Genomic DNA, 27,142 nt, shown 5'->3' with positions numbered 1-27,142 from the left:
AGATGTTGTGTTTCTGATGATAAAGCCAGGACAACTAATGTAAAAGTGGGTATCCTAATAATTTATGACATTCTACTACTTCTTAAAAGGGAACCTTAACTCAACTAGAAATAAATCTTACCTGGGGCTTCCACCAGCCCCTGAGCCACTGCACGGCCCATCCTCTCTCTCATCGCCATCCTGCACATGTGCAGGAAGAGAAATCTTTTACTTAGCATGTGCAGAACAGTGACGTGAGAGAGAATGCATGCACTGGCTTGGCAAGTCGCCGAAAACGAAACTTAGCTGCTGCGGGGGACCGGAGCATTGCTCAAGGACGTCAAGGGCACAGGGTGGCTGCAGGGGGCTGTTAGAAGCCCCAGGTAAGTAAAACTTACTGAAGCAAAAATAAACTTATGAGTTAATGAATTGTATGTGTAGAACAGCCAAGAAATAGAACAGTAGTAGCTAAGAAAAAAATTCTCATATTGTTTTCAGTACAGGAAGAGTTAAAAAAAAAAAACCCCTCCAATTATCTATGCAAAATAGAGCTTCACTGAGATCTTCGACCCACTGGGTCGTATACAGACCTGTTTTCAGAAGCAGTTAAACAGCCAATAAACTGTGAGAGACAGGTTGAGATGAGGTTTTACTGCAGGAAAGTTCAAAGGGACATTATTTCTGCTTTGATTTATAGCTTAAATGAAAGTGTGGTTTTAAAACTGCAAATGTGTCCAGGGCTGTGGATTTGGAGTTGAGAAGTCGGAGTAATTTTGGGTACCCGGAGTTGGTGGTTTCATAAACAGAGGAGTCGGATGATTTTTGTACCAAATGCACAGACCTGGTAAGTATTAGGCCCCATTCAAACCTAAAACCGCAAAACGCAGGCGATTACCGCTAGCATTTTGCTGGAGTGATTTTTCTGCGATTAACGCAGAAAAAAAAATCACTGGACACTTGCATTTTGGAAGCAATCGCGATTAGCGGTGCTATGCATGCTAATCGCTGGCAAAACACTGCAAGTTACACGTTTGCGTTTAACGTTAACCATAAACGCGGCAGTGAGAACACTGCCATAGGCTTACATGGACTAGCGGTTTTTACAAACCGCTAGTGTTTTGCGCTGAGCGGGAATCACTTAATTCCCACTCAAGTGTGAATGGGCCCTAAGACTAAGGAGTCGGAGTCATTTTGGGTACCTGGAGTCTGAGGTTTCATAAACTGAGGAGTTGGATGATTTTTGTACCGACTATTGATGCAATGTTATAATACTAAAAAAAAAAAAAAAAAAAAAAAAAGCTATACAACTGAAAATCTGAAAATAAAAATTAGGCTTGTATCTTTGCTATTCATGTTCTATTCATCATCTGCACTACACATGCAATTCATTATATCATACGTTTTTCAATTCAGGTTTGCTTTAAGGATACCTAGACATGCATCAAACTGATAGGAGATATTATTGCCTTTATAGCTGTGAAAAGGAAAATGTCTGATATGCATCTTCACAAAATGCCATTGCTTACAAGAGGGACAAGCTGATCAGTTAGATGAGAGAAAACCAGAGCAGCTTACGCCAGCTTTGCTATCCGAGTCACAGGATTGTCTGAACAGAATAATAATAATCAGGGAGTATGACATCTCACATATAATGTACACGGAGTAGCTGTATGCCTGGCTTTCTGTTTGAAAGGTTTTATGCTGGGAGGTTGAAGTAAAAATTATATGAACACAATTTGGGGAGTCGTTTTTTACTGCAATTCATGGAACGGTCTACAGCAACTCTACACCACAAAAGCATATGAACTATCTGCTGCTTCAGACACACATCCTTATACAAGTGAGCAACATACTTTGATCTGGTGTTATGCTTTTCCCCCACTGCACAGACTATGTTAGAGATACAGTGTGTGTCTCCGAGCTTTTAGTCGGAGATTATCATAACTTGTTTTCTTCTGCCTGTGGGATAAATGGGCTCCTGCCAGCCTTTTCAACATAATATTAGTGTTACCTCTTTACAAGAAACGTTTTTCCAAGCAAAGTACTAAGCAAAGCAAGCAATAGAAGGTTTATGGGAAACAGTGTTTACTTTATTACTTAGAGCGGAACTACAATCTGGCATAACATATAATTTAAAACCTGTCTCCCAACTCTTATTGACTATATAGCCATTTGATCCGACTTTAGACTAAAATTATGTCATCTGAGTGAATATGAGCAAGCCCCTTTTCCCCTTATGTTCAACTAGCACTAGAAGGTTCTATCTTGCATAATAAGGTAATATCCAGTTCCATCTGTAAGCAGTACAGTAATCATGCAGCAAATGTCGGGCCTGAGCTGCAGGCCACACTGGACATGATCTGCAGCACAATCATGCAGCTAATGTTAGGACCCAATATGCAGGCTCCAGGCCACACTGGATCTTATCTGTAGGCTGGCTGTTGGGACATAATCTGCGGGCTCTATGCCACACTGGATCTAATCAGCAGGCTGGCTCCAGGCCACACTGGATCGGATTTGCAGCACAATCATGCAGCTAATGTCGGGACCTGATCTGCAGGCTGGGCTCCAGGCCACATTGGATCGGATCTGCAGCACAATCATGCAGCTAATGTCGGGGATCTGATCTGCAGGCTGGTTCCAGGCCACACTGGATCGGATCTGCAGCACAATCATGCAGCTAATGTCGGGGATCTGATCTGTAGGCTGGGCTCCAGGCCACATTGGATCGGATCTGCAGGTTGTCTCCAGGCGACACTGGACCTGATCTGCAGGCCATATTAGATCTGTTCAGCATCCTCTAGATTTTGCAGCCTTGACAACTTTATTTTGATGACAGTTTACTTGAGTCTGTCAGGCTACTTTCTATATTTCACACTGTGCGCCGGAAAGCTATCATTATCCAATTCACCACCTAACACAGAAGCAGCAATTTAGTGGGATGAGAGAACATTCCAGCCTCCCAAATAATTGCGCTGAACAAACTGTATTTTCCTCTGTCCCATTAAACAGCTCCCTTTATAAAAACAACACTTTATATATACTTTCCATGTCCTATTAACAGCCCAATAGCTGTATATTTAGCAATTGTTTGTTATGCAACACAGATGCTAGGTTTACTGTGGATTACCAAACACCTACCTTCATAATGACCTCTGCAGGAATACAGTGCGTCAAAAGCTCATACAGCCGACCACGAACTTCAAGCAGCCTGTCATAAGAATTGCACGAGAATGTGAGATCATTCACAAGGAAGATGCGATATTAGTTTATATAAAGGTATCTTTACAAATACATTCATTTTAAAGTGGCACTGAAGTGAAAATAGTATGATATAATGAATTGTATGTGTAGTACTGATAATTTATAGAACATTAGTAACAAAGAAAATGGTCTAATTTTAGTTTTTTTTTTTAGAACATTGCATAATTCTCTGATATTTGCAATTACAAGCCACACTCTGTTTTTTAACCACTTCGCCGCCTGGGTACAGTATATCTACGCTCCTTTAGACTTGAGTTCCCCGCCCGGAGCATAGATAGATATATACGCACCCCTTGCCGCTACCGCCGCTGTCCGCGCTCCCGCTCGCACGTGCGCTCCCGTGATCGTGCACGTCGCCACCCGCCCGGAGATCAATGAATGGGAAAAACCATTCCCGTTCGTTGATCTCTGCCCCCGCAGTGATCAGCATGCTTCTATGAGAAGCAGAGCGATCATTGTGAGAAAAAAAATCAGTTTCCCAGCCTCCCTGAACGTCCTTGCAAGCATTCTTCCAACGCTTGTAGGACGCGTGCAAAAAAAAAATGTTTTGTCCATCTTGTGGACAAAAATGTAATATTACACCCAAAACATTTTTCACATACAAATACATTATTTTCAAATATAAAATTAACTCATTAACTCCCACACTCCCCAATTAGCAAATTATTTTTTTTTTGTAATATTAAAATAAATAAAAAAAAATTACAATTAAAAAAAAAAAAAATTAAATAAGTTACCTTAGGGACTGAAATCTTTAAATATTTATATCAAGAGGGTATAAAACTGTTACCTTATAAATTATGGGCTTGTAATTAGGGATGGACGCAAAACTGAAAAAAATGCACCTTTATTTGCAAATAAAATATTGGCGCCAAACATTGTGATAGGGACATAATTTAAATGGTGTAATAACCGGGACAAATGGGCATATAAGTTACATGGATTTTAATTATAGTAGCATGCATTATTTAAAAACTATAATGGCGGAAAACTGAAAAAATGATTTTTTTTCAAAATGTTTTCCTATTTTCCAATTAAAACACATTTAGAATAAAATAATTATTGGCATAGTGTCCCACCTAAAGAAAGTCTAATTGGTGGCGAAAAAAACAAGATATAGTTCATTTTATTGTGATAAGTAATGATAACGTTATAGGCGAATGAATGTAAGGAGCGCTGAAAGGAGAAAATTGCTCTGGTGCTCAAGGGGTAAAACTTGTGTCAGTTGTGAAGTGGTTAAACTATAACACAAGCAGAGCTAATGACCCTTTCAACTTCCCAGGAGTAAAAATGTTATCTAAATCTGTCTCTGGCTGTTTCTCTGATATATAAATGCTCCAGAAAGATGCAACCAAATTGGTTGTGGAGCTCAGATAAGCCCTTTTGCATATATAACAACTGAAGTTTCTTAACTCTTCCTGTACTGGAAACAATATCTATGCAGCTAATGTTCTATTTCTTAGCTGTACTACTCATACAAATCATCATAAGTTTATATTAATAATAATAATCCGAACATTTATATAGCACTTTTATCCTGTCGGACTCAAAATGCTCAAGAGCTGCAGCCGCTGGGACGCGTTCAGGAGGCCACCCTGCAGTGTTAGGGAGTCTTGCCTTGAACTCCTTACTGAATAGGTACTGACCCTAGCCAGGATTCGAACCCTGGTCTCCCATGTCAAAGGCAGTGCCCTTAACCAGTACTCTATTCAGCCAATGTTTTCACTTTCACTTAGATTCCCTTTAAGTTAAACCATCTCTACAGGAATATTAACAGCTATGCTGCTGGAGCGGCTAAGCTGTCAGGCTTTTTATCATGGCTTCAGTATAATGACGAAATAAATGGAAAAAGAATACAGTCCACGCCTGGTGAGGATTCTTTGTTCCAAGTCACTGGCTTACTAAATATTGAAGCCGTGTAAGAGAACCTCTGCTTATGTCACTGCCTTCCCAGTCAATATGGGGAAAAAGCGTTGTGGCAACATCATCACACTCTGCAAAACTGCATAAAGATACAAGGGAAAGACTGAGACGTAAAGAGGAACTGGTACGTTTTTTTTTCAAAACAAAAGTAAAAAGGAGTGCATGAGGAGAAGAAGAGATATGCAAGAGAAAAAAAATCCTCTTACGTCAGTGTGGTATAGAAAAAGTGCCTCTCGCAGCATGGGAAGAATCATGTTTACTACTGCCTTGCAGGTCTAGAGGGCTTTTTTTAAATTTTATTTCCTTAGTTGAAAACACGTTTTGTTTTTTTTTGTTTTTTTTTTAACTTGTATAGATACCCACGTTTATCCAGATCACTCTGTTTCAAGTGCAGATAACTTGGAATTATTAAAGAAAAATAAAATCTAGTTACTGACCTTTGTGGAGTCTGTTGGCTAACAATGGCATTAGCGGTCTCCTTTACATACACCTCCCAGTCTGTTTCTGGCAGTTCTTGGTCTGAGCTGAAGGGATACCTGGTTCAAAGAAAAAAGCATATAACATAACAGAAAACTATCAAAAATGTGCTTAAAGGAATACTATCGATACCCAAGTATTCTAAAATGACAGTGTGCAAATAATGTCTAAGTAGCTGTGTAAACATTTTCCTACTTTTCATGTTAAATATCAGAGGCAAAAGCTGTAATTTATTGAGGGTAGGATTTAGCTATATTGGGACAAATCAATTGCAGAAGGGGTGTCTGCTTCAATGCACAGCCAGAGTTACATATCAGACTACAGAAAGCAAATATCAAACTCAAAGCAAAAACAGTATGAAAAAGCTGTGACGATTAGTTACATTTTCTCTGCTCTCTTCAGACACTTCAGTCAGAAACACAGGACACAGGAACTGTAGCTGTTGGGAGCTCTCTTCTCTGTCACACACAGAGCTACACATAGTTAACTGATCAAGTGTGAGGGGAATTTCCCCTCTCCTCATGGCTCAGTCAGCGGTCAGTTTGTCAGTAAAGTTTGAAAGTATTTTGCTAACAGTAAACAAAGAAGTTGCTACTAAAATGTATACACCAGTACTTACAGCACTTCCCAAACAATTCCTGTGTCAATTGAAAAAAATATGTGAATCGATAGTATTCCTTTAAAGGGAACATAAACTGAGAAGGATATGGATTTTTCCTTTTAAAATAACACCAGTTGCCTGACTCTCCTGCTGATCCTGTGTCTCTAAAACTTTCAGCCACAGCCACTCAACAAGCATGCAGATCAGGTGCTCTGACTGAAGTCAGACTGGATTAGCTGCATGCTTGTATCAGGTGTGTGATTCAGGCACTACTGCAGCCAAAGAGATCAGCAGGACTGCCAGGCAACTGGTATTGTTTAAAAGGAAACATCCATATCCCTCTCAGGTAAGGTTCCCTTTAAAAATTTGAAAGATGCAAAAAAAGTTGGATTGGAACGCCAATCTTTGTGGGACTTTTGTGTGCAGATCTGGATGAACTCCGCTACAAAGACACTAGAAATTTTCTTTTAACTTACTTGCACAAATAAGCTAAAACTACATGGTGCTTCCTAAAATTCTACTTCTACCTTTATACTTTGAAAGCATGTTCAGATATAATGGGTGACAATAAAGATTTGCCAATTATTTGTTTTTGTAAATTTGCTCAGCCAATTTGCTAATTCAAGTCTCTGATTTCTCATGGCGGGATACAGAATGACTGTTGGTTCTCATGTTTTCCCCAATTTGTGGAATAAAATGGTTTCCCTCTCAACCTCTTTATTCAGGTGGGTCTTAACAACTAGGGGTGTGTTAGAATGATGCCTTCTGTTTATGTAGCTTAAGAGCTTTGGGCAGAGGCAGAGCATCCATGTATTTAAAAAGTGTACCAGAGCTGACAAAAGGAAAAAGATTGATACATACCTGGGGCTTCCTCCAGTCCCATCTGCTGGGATTGCTCCCACGCCGCTGTCCTCAGCTTTAGGAACCGGGTCCCGTCACTTACGTCAGTCGAAGCCAGTCTACGCAGGAGAAGTGCGCCTTCTACGTATTTCTCCAGCAGCTGCTGGAGATACGCAGAGCGTATTTCTACTGTGTAGACTGGAGCCGACTGACAACAGTGACGGAAATCTGTTCCCGAAGCTGCGGGCAGTGGAGGACGGCGGCGTGGGAGCGATCCGAGCGGATGGGGCTGGAGGAAGCCCCAAGTATGTATCAATCTTTTCCTTTTGTCAGCTCTGAGTCCCTTTAAGGTGCCAGGAAATTTGGACACAGGGCAAAGATGAAAAACAGCTAACCCTGCTCCTGCTAAACTATTACTATATATACTATAAAATATAACTATAGTAACTATTCAGTAAGTTCTTGGACTAGACTTCCTAACACTGCTGCTGCTGCCTACTGACCGTGCCCTAGTGGCTGCCTCTCAAGCGCTTTAAGTCTGACAGGAGAAAAACACTCTAAAAATGTTGGAAACAATATTAAAATAAAGAGGTGGGAACAACAAAACCCCTTACGCTTATATCTAATACTGCTTTAAGGTTAAATGGATGCTTACTTACTGTTGGACACGACACGCCTCGCATATTAGGAGGGCTTTTCTGAGATTTCTGCCAGATTTTTCTGCGATCCTTCGAGCAAGTTCCTGCGGCAGAGACAGGCCTTCTTTTCTGCATACGGTAAACAAAACTGTGCAGATCTGCAAAGAAACACTTTATTAGATAAGCCTGATATACTAGTGGACATACTTGCATACATTATTGGGGTGCGGTTTGGTTTGCGTTTTGTTTCTTTTAAACGGGCCCTAAACAATAATGAAATATGCACTGATTACTGACTTTAGACCAGTTTTATAAGACAAGCATACTATCTCCTGTGGTTATTCTACTTATATCAATAGCAAAATAAAACTAGACTGTCTTGATCCTGGTAGGTTTATGTCCTAAAATCACAAATGTGCTTACTGCTTCTGATGGTTACAAAACACTTCAAACCATACAAATAGAGATGGGGTAATTAAAGCAAAACACTGGGATCTCAAATGAACCCCTATTGGCCCTTCTCAGATGGTACCATAGTACCTAAATATAACATTTAATGTGTTCAATTGAAATATTTAATTGGGCTATCTGCCACCACCAAACTCATGAGGGATAGAAGCATGTCACTAGAGTGCTATATCCCATGCAATCACAGCAGAAGCCTGAATTGCTTATTTAGCAGAGTTAGCACAATAGTTATACAGTATAATCTCATTATAGTAAACTCCAATGGACCAGGAAAAGTGGTTTACTATATCAGAAATTGTCCTAAAAACAGCCCAGCATACCCTGGTACATCCTCTGCTGCACAGGTCCAACTCTGCCCCCTAATGGAGGTACAGTACAAGCACTACAAGGTTAAGTATACCTTAGGACTGGACAAATGACTAGTACAATACCCAGGGCTCCTTAAAAATTGTTGCAGCCGCCTTGATTTGTTACAAAAAAAAAAAAAAAAAAATGCAACCAAAACAATATAGGCAGCCACTGACTCCCTGTGAGTGGCTCCTCATGCTCGCATCCAGGACTTTACACGAGCATCACCCCTCATCTGGAATTCTCTTCCACAGCCTGTACCTCATGCTCCAAACCTGGACATTTTCAAATGCACTCTTAAAACCAGGGCTGTGGAGTCGGTACAAAAATCCACCGACTCCAACTCCTCAGTTTAGGATTCTACCGACTTCGACTCCTCTAATTTGCATATTACAATCTTGATGATTGAAAGTATGTAACATAAAATGCATCTCTTAACTGCCAACGCTTAGGAATTTTAAGAGGTGGCTGAAGTGAGAGGGATATGGAGTCTGCCATATTTAATCCCTTTTAAACAATACCAGTTACCTGGCTATTTGGCTGATCTTCTGCCTCTAATACTTTTAGTCATAGACTAAAACTAGTCCTTGGTAAGAGTACTTGAAGAAGGTACAGACAGGAACAAAAAACATCTCACATTTTATTATAATGTCTATTTTAATTGCAGTTTAAATTCATTAGGAGTCGGAGCATTTTTTCACGACTCCGACTCCAGGCACCCAAAATTGCTCCAACTCCACAGCCCTGCTTAAAACACAAGACAAGCTTATAACATTTTTTAGCCCGTTTACTTATCTGTTCACAATGTAATCAGAGGCAAAGGCTCACTGCCTTATCCATTCCCCCCCCCCCCCCCCCCCAAGTCTCCTTACCTAGTGCGTCTCCCACTACCCTTTAGATTGTAAGCTTGCAAGGGCAGGGTCATCCCCCTAATGCTTACGGTTTTTGTTGCGATATTTGTGCTGCTTGAGACTCTGCACATTTTTTGGTTGTACCTATGTTCCCCGTATTGTCTGACTGTGCTTTGTAAAGCGATGCGGAATATGTTGGCGCTATACAAATAAATAATAATACCTCCATGGGCGGGACTTGCAGCATGCGTTCTGCAAAACCTTCTGCTTACACTTGAGCCAATCATGAAGCCTCTCTTCAAAATGCAGACCATCATAATAACCAACAGGTACCCCCCCCCCCCCTTTCCAAATCACTGTCTTTTGGTAAAAAGATTAAAAAAAACAAACAAAAAAAAAACACATGGTTGCAACCCCTGGGGTAATGACACTGCAGCTCTGGCTCTGACTGTCAACACAGAGCAAGGAGGCGGGTAAGAGGCTTACCAGAATGTAGAAAGGGTGAGGGAGACACAGAACTGACCTATTAGAGCTGGGGAAGGAGTGCTTCTCCTACAAGGGACACCCCTTCCCCTCAAGATTGCCGACAAGCTGCCAGTTTCGCAGAGGCATAGCATAGAGCAGGGAACATGCCTCTGTGTCCTGCCTGCTGAGCACCCCCCCCCCCCCCCCCAATACACTTAAAAGCTACCACCACACCAGAAATTACTCAAAATAAGTTTGATATTAGGTTATTACTGTATATGCCTGTGTATAAGACAACCCTCAACTTTTCCAGTTAAAATATACATTTTGGGATATACTCACCCTATAAGACTACCCTCTTGACTGTTGGACATTTGTATACTGTACTGTATGTACTGGTGCTACACTGTATAAACAGGTACAGATGCTGGTGCTGTACTGTATGTGGTACTCCGTATACAACAAACAGCCAATCACGGCAAGCAATGTACCTAACCAGTGATTGGTTGGTTGTTGTATACAAAGCCTGCTTGGATTAGTCAGCTATCCCTGTCTCCAAGACTATCAGAGCGGTAGCGCAAACATGCCTCTTTTACCTGTCTGGCTCGTCCTTGTATACTATTACCCCCTTCTCTTACTCTCAGATCGCGCACATGCTCGCCTGCGCCGCTTCACTGCAGTCCTCAGGAGCAAGTTCGGAGAGGCAGAGAAGAAGGTATGGTAATAGGATACAAGGGCAGGTGAAAGAGGTGTGTTTTTCTGGGCAAAGCGCCGCTTTGCATTTTTTTCCATACCCAGGGCATCCCAGATGCCTGCAGCTTGCTCCTCCCTTCACTTACACCTTCCCAATGAAGTGACTGCGTTAAGTCACTTCTTTCCACGAATCCTGGTGAGTGGATTTTATTTGTACAGCACCGCCCTTTCATGCAGTGGCCGCTTACGGTGGGGATGCGGAAAAAGGAAGCAGGTCTGCACTCTGCTTCCCTTTTTATTTTTCACAAATGAAAGTGGATCCTAGCGGTGTAGAAAATGTACTGAGCATGTATGTTTTCTACAGAAGTGGGAGGGGAGCCTTAGTGAGTGACCAGTCAATTCTCACAGTAAATAATGGTAGTGATGTCACAGTAACTAGCAGTATGTTCGGGCTAATGAACGTTGCCTAATACGGTCAATTTACAAGTGGCGCCTCAGCCATTGCCACACATCACTACCAGAGAGGCCTGGAAGCAGAGGCCGAAGGCCAGGCAGAAATATCAGGCCAGAAACCCACTAGGAGCGATTTTCTGAGCACTTGGCGATTTGAAAACTCTTGCTAATGTAATGCTGCAGGTGTGCTCCCACTGGAGCGATGTGATATTATAAAAATCCCCCATAGCATTGCATTAGCAAGAGCTTTTTCAAATCACTAGGGATTAGAAATCACTCCTAGTGGGTTTCTGGCCTCACTGTGTTTTCTTGCTTTTTTATTAACTGTTTTCTACCCTATCCTCTTGACCATTGTATTGTGCCAAACCCAATTCCGAGCAGGACCCAGCCATGCTTGGCGAAATAAACTATTCGGATTCTAAATAAAAAGGCAGCGGATAGGAAGAGAAAGCACCAGAAGATTTGTTTTGAAATTCTAAAAAAAAAAAAAAAAAAAAAAAAAAAAAACACAGGATAATCCATCTTGCAGAACAATGTTTCTTAATCCACCAACTGCGGATTTTACCTCGTCTGTGCTGGGCGCCGGGACACGAACTGCCAAGCATCTGCTTCGTATTGGAGCAATGACTTTAGATGTAGAATTACAACACAGAATCAGCCTGCAAGTGGCCATGTATTTCTCCATGGTTCTTCTCAGAGCATGCTGGGCATCTTTCGTTAGTTTATCCACTTCTGTCAGTAGGACAACTGTGAGGATAAAAAGGCAGAACAAAGCATCCCTGGTGAACAATGAATGTTACTGCGCAGCAATTACTGATAATACTTCTTATTGAAGACCATTATGGTGGAACTTCCTATCATGTCTTTATGCAGGTATGGCAAGCACCAGTCAACAGGCAACTGAATCAAAAGCATTTAGTTCCTATATTAAGCGGTTGACGTAATCTTAACGCACTTTGATCCACTGCCACGTACCCGCTGGGAGTTACTCGTCAGTGATTGGTCAATGGGAACATGTTCCCAAAGCCAATTAAAATTCTGTATAAATGAATTATCACTGCTTCAGCCAGAAGCCATGTTCATTCATTAAAATATAAGTAAAAATCTACACAACGCAAGCAAGAGCCCAAGTGACAAAATAAAAAAATATATTGCACAGACTCAGAAGCACCAGAGCTGCAGCCACTAGGATGCGCTTTTTAGGCAGCAGTGTCAAAGAGTCTTGCCCAAGGTCTCCTACAGAATAAGCTTACTGAACAGGAAGAGCTGAGTATTGAACCCTGGCCCCCTGTGCCAGAGGCAGAGCCCTTAACAGCACACTATCCAGCTACTGCAAATGGTTACTCTAGGCTCAGCTTTTTTTTTTTTTTTAAATATGTATGACGAGGGTATTTTACTGTTATTTTTGCAAATAAGGGCTTGTAATTATTGCTAGGGTACAGTGAGAAAAAAAAACCCCACAAAACAGAAAAATACAACTTTATTTCCAAATAATACATTGTACTACCGTAGGAACATAAATTTAAATGTTGTGATAGCCAGGACACATGAGCAAATAAAATGTTTGGGTTTTATCTAAAGTAGCATCATTTATAGGATGTGAAATTGAAGAAAAAGTGCATTTTTCCCCTTGTTTTTCCTTTTAAAATGCACAGTAAAAGTTATTAATGAAAACAGATATCACTCGCAAAAAGCCTAATTCGTCGCAAAAAACACAAGATTTTGATCATTTAGGTGTGAAAAGCAGTGATAAAGTTATGGACAAATGAATGGGAGGTGCTGAAAGGTGAAAATGGCTCTTGGCAGGAAGGGTAAAACAGCCTGTGTGGGTGAAGTGATTAAAGGGAACCTGAAGTGAGATTGATAGAGGCTGCTATCTTCATTCTCTAATAAACCATGTCAGTTGCCTGACTTCTGTGCTGATGTGCAGCCTCCAATACCTTAAAGTGTAAGGCGTATTTTTACAGTACAAATGGGATGTGCACATTGCTCAATTACTTGCCGCCGAGTCTTCTTGGCACAGCCTTCTCTTGGCTTCCCCCCTCCCGATAGCAGCTTGTTGGTAGCCTAAGAGGGGAAGGGGACATCCTTTCCATCCTGGTCTGGTACGCTGGTTCCTCCGCCAGCGACAGACACAAACTCCAGAGGGTCATTAGATCAGCAGAGAGAATCATCAGGAAACCCCTGCCTTCACTTGACCTACTCTACAACTCGAGACCGCGCACTAGAGCGCTGAAGATAGCCAACGACCCCTCTCATCCTGGCCATTGCTACCTCAGTCGGATACGTTCAGGGCGGAGATTCCGGGTCATCCCCACCAAGACTACGAGGCACAGGAACTCTTTTTTCCCCTATGCCATCAACTTCCTGAACTCCACCCACGTTCCGCTTCCACCCCCTCCTTTTCAGGATCACAGACTTGGCCCTGTCACAGTTATTCTGCCTGCTTGGACCTGAAATAGCTCTGGCTGCCCTCATAAGCTCAGTCCCCATAGACTGTCATAATAGCTGTATTATTTTGTTAAATGCTTTATCATGCACAGTATGTCTCTTGTATACTGCACTATTGTTGTGACATTGTAGATGCAGAGCTCTGTATTTGCCATACCCAATTCCAGGCATGACCCTGTCATGCTTGGCGAAATAAAATGATTCTGACTGCAGCAGAGGCCCCTATTGCTATTGCCCCTGCTGGCGATAGGAATGTCCCTTCCCTGTTACTCTATGCCTTCTCCGCCTCTATCCCACCTCTCTGATGAGAAGCAGAAAGCTGAACTGCATTGACCCCAGAAATTCAAAACTAAAGATGCAAGAGCAGCCTGGTCCAGCTGGCCCCCCATACCAAGCCCCCCCCCCCCCCCCCGCATTTTTCAAAAAGGGGTACATGCTGTCATAATTGTGAGTAACCATGACCTAGACAGTTTTGCAGACTGCATCTCCGCAGACTTGTTTCAGGGCTCTTTTCCACTAGCAAGCATGATCGCAAGCGCAATTACCTGGAATTGTACCTTACAGCCACTGGAAATTAAACAATCACAGCGAGAAACGCACAGGTCAGCGATTCCATGCAGGCAAAAGTCGAAGCGCAATAATGGAAAATGAGTACCAGTGCTCATATGATCAGTAAAATGGCTTTTTGAAGCAGATCGCAGCTAGTGGAAAAGAGCCCTCACAAAGAGGTGGCCTTAGAGTACGCAGGGCCTGGGGTGAGTGTCATATGCAGGGCCTAGAGACATATGATGTGCACGCACGCACGCACTCACACACACACACACACACACGCACGCACACACACACACGCACGCACACACGCACGCACACGCACGCACACACACGCACGCACACGCACACACACACACACGCGCACGCACACACACACACGCGCACGCACACGCGCACGCACACACACACGCACGCACGCACACACACGCACGCACACGCACACACACGCACACGCACACACACACACGCACGCACACACACGCACGCACACGCACACACACGCACGCACACGCACACACACACACGCGCACGCACACACACGCACGCGCACGCGCACGCACACACACACGCACGCACACACGCACGCACACTTTGTATGTTAGATAGGTAGGTGTGTGCAGTATAGGTTAGATAGGTAGGTGCCTCCAGTATAGATTAGGTAGGTGCCCCGCATACAGATTAGATAGGTGCCTGCAGTGCAGATTAGATAGGTAGGTAGGTGCCAGCCTGCAGTATACATTAGACAGGTGCCAGCCCGCAGTACAGGTTAGATAGGTAGGTGGCTGCAGCGGTGGGGTGAGCGGGCATAGTAGTTAAAACTCACCTTTCTTCTGCCGATGCTCACAGCTTCCATCTCCTTCCTGTCCCAGCATCTGTGTATTGGTAACAGCGCCCCCTGTGGTGACATGCAGCCACGTCATCACAGGGGGCGCTGTTACCAATATGTCAGATGCCGGGACAGGAAAGAGATGGAAGCTGTGAGCATCAGGGGAAGACAGGTGAGTTTTAACTACGATGCCCACTCTCCCCACCGCCGCAGGGCCTGAGGAGATTGTCCCACTTGCCACCCCCAAAGGCCATCTCTGCCCTCACATTTGTTGCAAAAATATTTAAGGAACAATATTGGGGGGAAAATGAAAAGCTTAAAGGACAACTGTAGCAAGAGGGCTATGGAGGCAGCCATATTTATTTCCTTTTAGGCAAATAAGGCAAAGCCTCCATGTCCTCCTTACTTCAGTTGTCCTTTAATGGTCCTTTACGTATTCCCCAACCCTTTCAGCGATCTATCCTGTTCACATACAAACCTTTGAAATCTCTCTGTGTACTTGTCTCCAGTTGTTGTGACTGTGCAACTGTCTTCAGCAGTTCTTGGATAACAACACGATCACTGTTGCCAGCATCACTGGGGAAGGAAAATCAGACAGTTGGGTTCATGTTAGAATACTCGCAATATCACATTTGGAGGAATTAATTTTTTTTAAAGCAGCATTGGTTTAGAATAAATGCAGAAGCACATTGCTGACAGTGGCCAATGAAGCGTGAAAAGGGGTCGTCCTTCTTCCTCTACTGTGTCACATGTCAAAGTCGATACATATACCTGTAGAACTACACATTCAAGTAAGATCAGTACTGGTCTCCTGCTATCAATAAAGAGACATCTATAGTATTTTTCTTGCTTTTAAGTGAGATTGACTAATGATTCCTCTTAAATGCTCCAGTTTCCATGTTAAGTTGAAATGAAACAAGAATGTGACATTGTTTTGCAAAATCAAAGGCAAAATTTGCATATTCAGCAGTGATGCATTGGGGGACACCTGAGGTACTAACTCCAACCTGAATAATCACAAATACCCTCTGTTTAAGAAGGTAAACTTCTGTTCTGCATAGCATGTTAGTGAGAGGGCTTTTTGTTCCTTTTTAGCCCCTTACACACTCCTAGGAGTTCTGGAATATAATGAGCTTGCTGGGTAATCTGTTACACTGATTGCTTTGGTAATCAAGCACACATGCTTTCCTAATGCGGCCCTGAGGACCAGTTTTATCTACCTTTCTTAAAAAGCTATGCAAAATGGAGGCCATTGTCCCCCAATCTTGTCACTAGTATCACAAGTGACAGATCGATAATGAGGGATAAATGGGCAGGTTACACTTACAACTTAGGCCCATCTAATATAGGTGGGCTCAACAGCAGCAAATTGTAGCTGCAAATAGACTTCAATAGTCTAATAAGGCTGCCAACGATAATCAGTTGTTGGCATTAGTCACAAGCCGCTACAATTAGCAACTAGTTGCTAGAGACATAGTCGTCCATATGACAGGGCCTCTAAATGGCATACATTCAAAAACTGCACGGGTAAATTTGGGTGCAGGGTGTAGCCAAAAGAGGTTACACCCTACTACTACTACTACTGTGGCTAGATAGTGTAATGGTTAAGGGCTCTGCCTCTGACATAGGAAACAGGAGTTTGAATGTTCAGTAAACCAGCACCTATTCAGGAGTTCTTGGGCGAGACTCCCTAACACTGCTACTGCCTACTGAGTGCGCTCTAGTGGCTGCCTCACAAGTGCTTTGAGTACGATAGGAGAAAAGTGCTATACAAATAATGGAAATATTATTACTCTAGCCTCCCTGGCGGTACGCAGTTGCAGAGGCTGCGTCCGCAGGAGGATTTTTTAAAAATAAAATTTGATGTAAATGCTTAATTCGCTAGCTAACTATGGCCCCCAAGTCCCCCGGCACTGCTCTGATCCCCCCAATCGCCGTCGGCAATATTTACCCGTCCGCGATCCCCGCAGCTTCACCATTTAGCTTCAGTCGTTGCTGTGGCGATGATCGGACATCACGCCTGACGTCATGCGCAGTCCCAATCCTCCAGATATTGATCCTGGAGCTGATTGGGAGGCTGCGCCATTGCGGGATCCCTGGGGGGTAAGTATAACAGCGGCGATCGGGGGAGAGTGGGGGGACTTGGGGGACATGGTTAGCTAGCCAAGTGCTAGCTTAAAGAGACTCTGAAGCGAGAATAAATCTCGCTTCAGAGCTCATAGTTAGCAGGGGCACGTGTGCCCCTGCTAAACCGCCGCTATAGCGCCGCTGAACGGGGGTCCCTTCACCCCCAAACCCCCCACTGCGACACTTGGTCGCAGACTTGGTCGCTCCTGGAGGCAGGGCTGACGGCTGCAGCCCTGCCTCCAGTCGCGTCTGTCAGCGGCGCATCGCCGCCCCGCCACCCTCAGTGAAGGAAGACTGAGAGGGACGGGGGAGAGGCGGAGATACACGCTGACAGACGCGCGTGGGGCAGGGCTGCGGCGGTTAGCCCTGCCCCAACCAGGAAGCGCTCCCCCGCATTACGGAGGGGATTTGGGGGATCAGGGACCCCCGTTAAGCCGCGGGATAGCGGCGGTTTAGCAGGGGCACACGTGCCCCTGCTATCTATGAGGTCTGAAGCGAGATTTATTCTCGCTTCAGACTCTCTTTAAGCATATTAATCTAATTTTATTTTAATAAAATCCTCCGGGGCCATGTGATCCTCTCCGGCGGCTAGCCCGAGCGTAGTTCGGGCTTACTGCCAGGGAGGCTAGCTATACTCCTGCCTATTTTATAATCTTTTCCACTACTGACTACCTAAACTTTTATTTACCCATGTAATTCGTGCTCTGGCTATAGCCGACGGCCCAAATTAGCGGTTTTGCTTAAAGGCCGGAGATGCCTCATTAGTTTTAAATTCTTTATTATAAAACAAAACCTCTGGGTATATAGGGGAAGTAAAAGAGGGGAGGAGTTCCTGGCTATGATCCTAACTGGGGAAACATTATAGTAAAGTCTTCATTAAGCATCAATAAATTATATCAGCATCAGAAATTACAACCGCCCAGACTGAACGGCATACCTTGGATTCACTTCTAAATGGTAGTTGCTTGCTATAGTGCTAATTTCAATTTTCTTTTTCGAAGGTGTCTGGTAAAAAAAAAAAAAAAAAAAATAATAGCATTAGTACACACACTGAATGGTTTCTATATGTACTTGCACTCAGCAGTCATTACACAAGCCTGACCCTCTTCAATTTGGTTAGGTTTTATGTCCTTGCTGTTCTATACATTCCATAATGGAAGGAGTGTTCTTCCACCAAGACCACCTCATATTGGAAACTTTGTAACAGAAATGGTTGCTGGCTACAGTATTGGTCCACACTGTTAATTGGTGGTGTGGCAGCTGGATAACATTAGCAGCAACTACACTTGTCCAAGGATTTTTAAAAAACAAACAAACAAAAAAAAAACGAGAGGATCAACTTACCCGGGGCTTCCTCCAGCCCCTGGCAGCTGTTCTGTGCCCTTGCCTAAGCTCTGGTGTCCCGGGATCTCCTCCGTTGGAGCTGCCAACCTCGCCAGGTCAGCATCTACTGCACCTGCACGAGCGCCACTGGTGACTGCGCTCACAGGGTATGGAGCGTTCTGCAGAACACTCCATACCCTGTGAGCACGGTCACCAGCGGAGCTTGCGCAGGCACAGTAGATGCTGACCTAGCGAGGTCAGCATCTCCACCGGAGCTTGGGCGAGGATAGCTGGACGGCTGCCAGGGGCTGGAGGAAGCACTAGGTAAGTAGATTTTTTTGTAATCCTCAGAGATTTCCTTTAAAGCAAACGCAAGTCAGCTGCATACTTAAAAAAACAAACATGAGATGAAGAATTTTATCTATCCTCCTACTCCTAAAAATATGACTTTTAGGTATCCAGTGCATCCCATTAGATGTGCATCGGTGCTAGCTAGAGAGATCTCTTCTGTGTTTCAGTATGCAGACATGCACATCTAAAGGGACACAGAAAAGCCTTTTCAAATGTCACCATCTTCTGCTCTGCCGTTCTGAAGTCCTGCCCTCCAGAGTATGGGATAAATGGGGTGAGAAGCAGGGCTGCGTGGCTCTCCCTATTGGCCGTCAACAACATCTGTCAACTTATACCAAATGCAGATTGTGAGTTAGCAACTGGTCAGGGACCGAGATAAATAACCAACACTTTTACTTAATTTACCAAATGCTTTAATCTTTGTGAACTGTAATTTCTTGAGGTATTTACTGTCAGTAATTTTACTTCTGAGTGGAGGTGGAAGATCAGCAGGATAGCCAGGCAACTGGTATTGCTTAAAAGGAAATAAAACAAAAATACGGCAGCTTCCATATCCCTCTCACTTTGGGTTCACTTTCGGTTATAACTGACAGCAACTGATAGAGTGAAAAAGGGGCTTCAGCTTCTGTAGAGACAAGTCTAACTAGATCGTGTCAGAACTGGAAGGAATCAGAAATGGCGAACTTCTGAGAGTAACTTACAGCAAGCTAAGTATGTCATATTCATTTTCAGGTACATCTTGTGTTTATTTTAAATAATTTTACTTCGTTCAGGTTCATTTTCAGGCCCGTTTCCCCAAGGATTTTTTTTCTGTTTGCAAAGTTTTGTTATTTTATGTGAATTTTGATGCGATTTCACCAGGGCTGTGGAGTCGGAGTCGTGGAGTCGGGCAATTTTGGGTGCCTGGAGTCGGAGTCGGGAAAAAATGCTCCTAATGAATTTGTAACTGTAATTAAAATAGAAAATATGCTAAAATGTTCTATTTCTCAGATAATAGTCATTAAAAATAATGTATATATACAGTATATATACAGTAATAGCTGTGCTTAGTCCACAAAAATGAAATAAACCAATCAAAATTAGTTACTTGTGCTGCTTCAATAAAGCAGTCCCCGTATTTTTAAGGTCAGATATACATATCTGATTGTGACTGTATGTATGATGTGTACACAGGAAACACAGGAATCTCTTATATATACTAAATAACATCTATGCTGTAAGAATAAAGCCTGATGTGTAGCTGTGTCACTAATAGAGATGGTCAATGAGATGAAAATAATTCTGCACTGATGCTGATTTATGCAAATGTATGCACTCCCTTTGCTGATGAAATCAAATAATTTGATATGTTGTTAAAATTTGGTTTGGTGACTACAAATTAAAGGGTACCTGAGACGGATGAAAAGTAAAGTTTTATACATACCTGGGGCTTCCTCCAGCCCCCTTCAGGCTAATCAGTCCCTCGCTGTCCTCCACCACCCGGATCTTCTGCTATGAGTCCTGGTAACTCAGCCAGTCAGCGCTGTCCGGCCGCATGCCGCTCCCACAGCCAGGAACATTCTGCACCTGCGCAATAGTGCTGCACAGGTGTAGTATGCTCCTGGCGGCGGAGTGTGTGCATGCGCACTACGCCGCCCGACTTGCTCAAGTACCTGGACTCATAGCAGAAGATCCAGGTGGTGGAGGAGGACACTGAGGGACTGATTATCCTGAAGGCGGCTGGAGAAAGCACCAGGTATGTATAAAACTTTAATTTCATCTGTCTCAGGTTTACTTTGTTACACAGTAGTACTATACTCTACATATGCACTCCCCACAGAGCTGCAGGGAATCCACTGAGAATGCTGTGCATATTGAACACAGAGGTGTTGTCTGTCACCCATAAACCTTGTTCAGATTGTGCATGAAGAATGTGTAATAGAGGAAGAATCTCCTCATTCCCCTGCAGAGTACCTGCACATCATTCTTACATGTACCCACACTTACATTGCCTAGGGCCTGATAGATGTTCTTTGTTCCGGTTTGTACCTTTTACAAGTACTCTTACAAAGGACTAGTTTTAGTCTAAAGGGAATAAATATAGTAGTCTACATATCCTCCTCACTTCAGTTGTCTTGTAAAATTCTTAAGCGTTGGCAGTTAAGAGACAAATTTCATGTTACATACTTTTAATCAACAAAATTGTAATATGCAAATTAGAGGAGTCGGAGTCGAGGAGTCGGTGGAATCCTAAACTGAGGAGTCGGAGTCGGTGGATTTTTGGACCGACTCCACAGCCCTGGATTTCACATGCATCTAGTCCGGGCATGAGCAAACTTGGCCCTCAAGCTGTTGAGGAAATACAAGTCCCACAATGCATTGTAGGAGTCTGTCAGCCACAGTCATGACTCAAAGGCAAATGCATTGTGGGATTTGTAGTTCCTTAAAGGAATACTATCGATTTACATATTTTTTTCAATTGACACAGGAATTGTTTGGGAAGTGCTGCTAAGTACTGGTGTATACATTTTAGTAGCAACTTCATTGTTTACGGTTATCAAAATACATTCAAACTTTACTGACCAAAACTGAAGGCAGACTGAGCCATGAGGAGAGGGGAAATTCCCCTCACACTTGATCAGTGAACTCTGTGTAGCTCTATGTATGACAGAGAGAGAGTTCCCAACAGCTGCAGCTCCTGTGTCCTGTGTTTCTGACTGAAGTGTCTGAAGAGAGCAGAGGAAATATAACTATTTGTCACAGCTTTTCATACTGTTTTTGCTTTCAGAGTTTGATAGGTTTGATATATGCTTTCTGTAGTCTGATATGCAACTCTGGCTGTGCATTGAAGCAGACACCCCTTCTGCAATTGATTTGTCCCAATATAGCCAAATCCTACCCTCAATAAATTACAGATTTTGCCTCTGATATTTAACATGAAAAGTAGGAAAATGTTTACACAGCTACTTAGACATTATTTGCACACTGTCATTTTAGAACACTTGGGTATCGGTAGTATTCCTTTAACAGCTGGAGGGCCAAGTTTGCCAATGCCTGATCTAGCCTAATTGACAATGATTCCATGGGAAACAGATGCAGCAAGCTGAAACGGACTACAAAAAAAAAAAAAAAAATTCAATAGAAACTATTCCATTGAGAATGCATTGCTTTCAGTACGAATGTGAATGACCACAATGCAGATTTGCGCTTAGTGGAAATGGACCCTCAGGGCCCACTCACGCTAGAAGCGCTTTTCTGAGCGTTTTGCGATTAGCGGTTTTTAAAATCGCTCCCATTCACTTTCACTAAAATCGTGGAAAAGTCACCGAGATTTTGCGAACGTTTAAATCAACGATTTTTCCACAATTTTAATGGAAGTGAATGGGAGTGATTTTAAAAACGCTAATCATTTGCAAAATGCTCAGAAAAGCGCTTCTAGTGTGAATGGGCCCTTAAGGTTTTATATGACTATCTGAATTTATGACTATATGAACACAAAAACAAAGTTTTATAGCATTACCGTTATGGACTGATGTTCTATCCTCAGCTTCTCTACTCCAGCACCATACAGTTCTCTTAACAGGCACATTATTCTTGTCTTCTTTCCAGCTCCAGATGGTCCAAACACAAGGAGGTGAGGAAAATCCCCACATTGTACCTGCAAATATTAATATGGTGTCAAGAGCATTGTTGACGATGGCAATAAACAATAATAATCTATTAACATGAACTCAAGCTTTTGATAAGAAAATGCATACAGAGCTGGAGCAGAGCCACTTCTGAGCCAGTCCAGTATCATGATGCCTATAGAAGCGGGGGAACGAGGAGACTGAGAGAACTATGAAAGCTCTATGGGATCCAGAGCCCATTCTAAAGCCAGATAAACATGTTGGCCAATCACTGACCAATTTTACCACTTCCCTGTAGCATGAGCGTTTACCTACACAATCTGTTCAGCGATTGGCCAATCATAAAATGAAAATGTGTAGCAGGCTTTAGGGTGCATTCACACATTCCCATTTTGATTGGCCAATTTTACCACCTCCATATACAGCATGAGGACCTACAGATTTTTGACAGGGCTGTGGAGTCGGAGTTCGAGCAATTTTGGGTACCTGGAGTCGGAGTTGGTGGTTCCATTAACTGAGGAGTTGGAGTCGGGAGTCAGATGATTTTTGTACCAAAACCCCAGCCCTGGTAAGTATTAGATTAAGGAGTCGGAGGTTTCAAAAACTGAGGAGTCAAAAGTCAGAGTTGAAGTCATATTTTTTTGTACCAACTCCACAGCCCTGAATTTTGAATACTATGAACAGACAGTGTAGGTAAGCGCTCATACTACGTAGAGATGGTAAAATTGGCCAATCAAAACGGGATGTGTGATCGCACCTTTAGCTGGAGTACCTAAAGCCTGATACACAACTTCAATTTTAAGTAACCAATTTTACCACCTCTTTGTAGAATGAGGGTCAACAAATTTTGAATACTATGAGCAGATTGTGTAGGTAAGCTCTCATGCTACATGAAGATGGTAAAATTGGTCAGTGATTGGCCAATCAAAGTTGAAGGTGTGTGTGTGTGTGTGTGTGTGTGTGTGTGTGTGTGTGTGTGTGTGTGTGTGTACCAGACTTTAGTTTTTTTCGTCAGGTTGCTTTAACAAAGAGGGTAAATGGAATGCTATTTTTTCTGGATGGCATGAATATCGTATGCAGCTTGGAACTGCTGCTGATCTGAATTGGCCCAATTGCACGCTGCATCCAGTTTGTTTGAAAGCTGGAATAAATGTCATCTCACTTACCATTTCTAGTGCTCAGTGACCATAGAGTAAGTCACACACATACACATCGACTTTCCCACGATTGATTTTATGGGAAAGCTATTGCACAACATGTCCCATTAATCAGAATTCCAATCTCTTTTGGGCTAAAGTGACTTGGATGTCTCACTTGAACAGGACTGAACATTTTGTAGATTGGGGGGGGGGGGGGGGTGTTAGCAGTGGTAGCAGATCAATCGATCGGGACACGGCATTGAACAGTGCAAGCTGCGGTTTAATCAGTTCTCAATAAATTTCAAATTGAAGCCTACTGAGAATCGATGTGCGAGAAAGGAATCAGTACTATTCTGATAATTATCTGATCAAAAAGAGAACGATCATTTTGCTGCATGGGGAGCGGGAAATGATTTGTATATGGCCACCTTTAGACCTCTTATGCTAGGAACACACAATGCGTTTTTCGGTCGATTTTACGCTCATTGGCTATCATTCATAAAGCATTTCCGCATGCGGAAATGCTTAAAACAGCTGACTTTACCGACCACTTAGCAAATTCAGCATTCATAAAGCCTCTTTCCGCATGGAAAAATGACACTACCGAGCAGAGTGATAAATCACCGCCTTGTGCGGTGATTAATCGGTACAAATGTAGCAAAATGTTAATTCATAAAGATCACCGCAAGCGGTGTGAGGTCGGGAAGTTCCGCTCCCTCTGATGTGGCGATAACAATGTAAGTGAATGGAGACACACAGACCTCCCAGGCAGCTGCAGTAGAGCGGAACACGGAGAAATGTATCAACTCGGCAGCTTCCTGTGTCTCCGCAAGCCTACCGCCTGCCTAGTTCGGGGAATCTCCGCACTGCTACCGCACATGGATACTTTTTTATAAATGCCCACCCAGAAGTCTAAAAATCCGCCAGCGGTGTTTTCCCGCACTGATTCTCTTTACCGACAGCCTGTTCATGAATGATAGCCAATGTGTGTGTAGGTGTGTTACTTAGACCTCCTGTATGCTTTATTCTGGGAAAAGTCTACTTTAAGGGGCTCAGCAGGAAAACTCATAGGGAGCACTTCTCCAATCACAGCTCCAATCACAGTACAAAGCATTGTAATTAGCCGAATAGTGTGGGTGTAGTTTTCTACAACCACTCTGAATCTTAGCAGTTTGAGAAGGTGCCGTCCACCTAATTTCCTTATGAGGTTTCCAGCTGGGTCCCCTAAAGTAGACTAGTGCCTTTTCTTACAGTTATGCCATTCTGGAAGTAATTCACTGTGCAATAAAGCTGGATTCCAGGAAAGGGTTTTTAATTCTGAATTGGCTTTTGTGGAATTTTTGGTACTTATCCGTTAGCCGTGCGCATCCTCTAGGTGGCGACAAAACTCCACCAGAGTTACATCTTTCCCTACTATCCATGTCGGCCTGGAGGGGGAATAGTAATTAGCGCCACCTGCCGGATGCGCCCGGCTAACGGATAAGTACCGAATTTTTTTTTAATTTCCTTTTGGTTCTACATTTCCTGTCCTCTACTACACATAGCATTTCTCCACGTGTTTTTCGTACATTATTATTGAAGCATTTTTATTAGTCTAGAAAAAGCATTTTTATATTCCAAGCTCATACCTGAGCACTCAAAAGTGATGCCCTCCAACCACTTATATGAGTCCCGTGAACAGAGACACAGGCTATGTTCACAGTGGTGCGGCATAACGGTCATTTTGCAATGCACCTCCCATGCAACATTCACAGTGCGGTGGGTGCATTGCAGTATAACGGCATGGTAAGAGTGAAGCATACTTTTCATTGACTGTATGCAATGCAGGTAACTTGCAGCATCGCTTTCCTAATCTTTTGCATTCCTGTTACATGTAAGGCAACAGACACAACAATAATAAGCGCCCACCCCTCTCCCTCGAAAGAAAAAACAAAAAAAAAACACACACACAATGGGTGCTTTTTCACTTGCTGTAAACTGCTCAAAAAAGCAGATTGCAGCTGTTCTGTCAATAGCACCGCATTTTGCATGTATATTGTAGTGCTCCTTTTCCATTCACGCGATCTGTTTTTGCTCAAATTGTAATTGCTTACCTGCACGATTTTCAGTGCGATCGCGTTTCATTCCTGAAGGCTGCATGGGGCAATCACGGCAAGTGGAAATAGCAAGTTGCACAATTGCAAAAGCAGCACAATTGTGCTTCCAAGTGGAAGTGCACCATTGTAAGCCTACATTTCCACTAGCCACCGCGTGTCTATGAGATTCGCTGCTACTAGTGCGCAAACTTGCTTCAATGTCGGCAAACCGCTATGGCAAGCGATTCATATGGCTGCAGCATTATCCCCCTATGGCAGCGTTGCCCCACGTGATTTGCCTGCAGGAAAACGATGCGGATTCGGCCCGATTTCCGCACTAGTGGATACAGGTCCTGAACTTTAAATATAACTATTTAAAGGGAACCTTAACTGAGTTCAAATAAAAAAAGTTTCACTTACCTGGGGCTTCCACAGGCCCTGCAGACGTCTTATACTTGCGCCGTCACTCCCCAATCATCCAGTCACCCACCGTCGCTCAGTTTTGGTTTCAGCCACTGATCAGTTGCCGAGTAATGCGCCTGCGCGGCTCTGACCGTGCGCGTCCTCGATCACGCTCCCATCCCTGTGGTTGTCTTGCACCTGCGCGGACATGTATGTACTACATGTACGCAAGGCGGCCACAGGGACAGGAGCACGATCAGGGACCCGCACTACTGAAAACGAAACTCAGCCACTGCAGGGGACCGGATGATCGGTGAGTGACGGCGCGGGCATGGGAAGTCTGCAGGGGGCTGGGGGAAGCCCCAGGTATGTGAAATTTTATTTGAACTCAGTTCCCTTTAAATCTAACAAAAATCAGAGTTCCAAAGATTGGTGTGACGTGCTTATATGCAGACTGGCAGAGAAGACTAGGTAAGACCCCCATGCAGAGATAAATAGCCAGTGACATGTGACAGTGCTGCTAGACTGGGACCAGCTGCACTACAAGGCGCAGTTACCAGATTCCGGAGCTGTGCCGCCTGGTCCTTGTGGTAGTCCAGCTTGGCCAGGGAGGTGGGCCGGTACTTGTCCACCCACAGACTCATTCTGTCCCCTCTGCAGCTGAAGAACAACCGGTTCAAATCCGGCGCGAATCACTCTCAGTCCACCCCGCGAAATCACCGTGTTGTGCCATACGCATGCGCGAAGGGAGCGCTTCAGCCCGCGATGCCGAGTCTTTGACAGCCCGCCCAGCGCAGCACCATCTTCGAAGCCATTTTGCTGGAGACTAAGGAGGATTAGCCTTCTTAAAAATGGCCGCTATACCTGACTTGTTCTGTAACGTAATCAAGTCAGGTTTTATCAAGTTATTATTAGGCTTGCAAATGTATTAGTTAGAGGTTCAGGCTTAACCCTATGGAATGTATTGCGTTCAACTTTTATATGTTCAGTACTGTGCGCCCTCTCCATCAGCATAGCATAATCTAAACCAATAATCATGGTTCAGTGTGCTGGTGCACATCTACCACTACAAGAGCTGTTTAAACGATAGAGCTTGTAAAAGCTCTTGCTAATACAATGCTATGGGGGATTTCTAATCCTAATAACTTCACTCCAGTGTGAACATGTACATAACATTAGCAAGGTTTTAAAATCACAAAGCGCTTATAGAAAAGCTCTTGTAGGGCCCTTTTCCACTAGCAGTCGCTAGCGTTTGCGCTGAACGCTAGCGATTGCTGAATCGCAATTC

The 27,142-nt window shown here is 43.5% G+C and overlaps 1 protein-coding gene across 1 annotated transcript in view; it reads right to left on the bottom strand.

Annotated features, from left to right (window-relative positions):
• The window catches only part of RFC3 (replication factor C subunit 3), a 29,500-nt gene extending 2,840 nt beyond the window's left edge, over positions 1 to 26,660 (bottom strand). Inside the window, exons 1-8 of the mRNA XM_068267060.1 lie at positions 26,412 to 26,660; positions 22,130 to 22,267; positions 17,894 to 17,961; positions 15,308 to 15,405; positions 11,566 to 11,747; positions 7,744 to 7,880; positions 5,604 to 5,702; positions 3,121 to 3,190 (exon numbers count right to left, since the gene is read on the bottom strand). Coding sequence (XP_068123161.1) covers positions 3,121 to 3,190; positions 5,604 to 5,702; positions 7,744 to 7,880; positions 11,566 to 11,747; positions 15,308 to 15,405; positions 17,894 to 17,961; positions 22,130 to 22,267; positions 26,412 to 26,498 — 879 coding nt within the window. The 5' untranslated portion in view covers positions 26,499 to 26,660. The remainder of the gene's footprint in view (positions 1 to 3,120; positions 3,191 to 5,603; positions 5,703 to 7,743; positions 7,881 to 11,565; positions 11,748 to 15,307; positions 15,406 to 17,893; positions 17,962 to 22,129; positions 22,268 to 26,411) is intronic.
• Positions 26,661 to 27,142: the final 482 nt, after the last annotated feature.

The sequence above is a fragment of the Hyperolius riggenbachi genome, chromosome 2 (assembly GCF_040937935.1).
Source record: "Hyperolius riggenbachi isolate aHypRig1 chromosome 2, aHypRig1.pri, whole genome shotgun sequence".
Taxonomy (NCBI): Eukaryota; Metazoa; Chordata; class Amphibia; order Anura; family Hyperoliidae; genus Hyperolius; species Hyperolius riggenbachi.
This window is presented reverse-complemented; position numbering and strand designations above follow the sequence as displayed.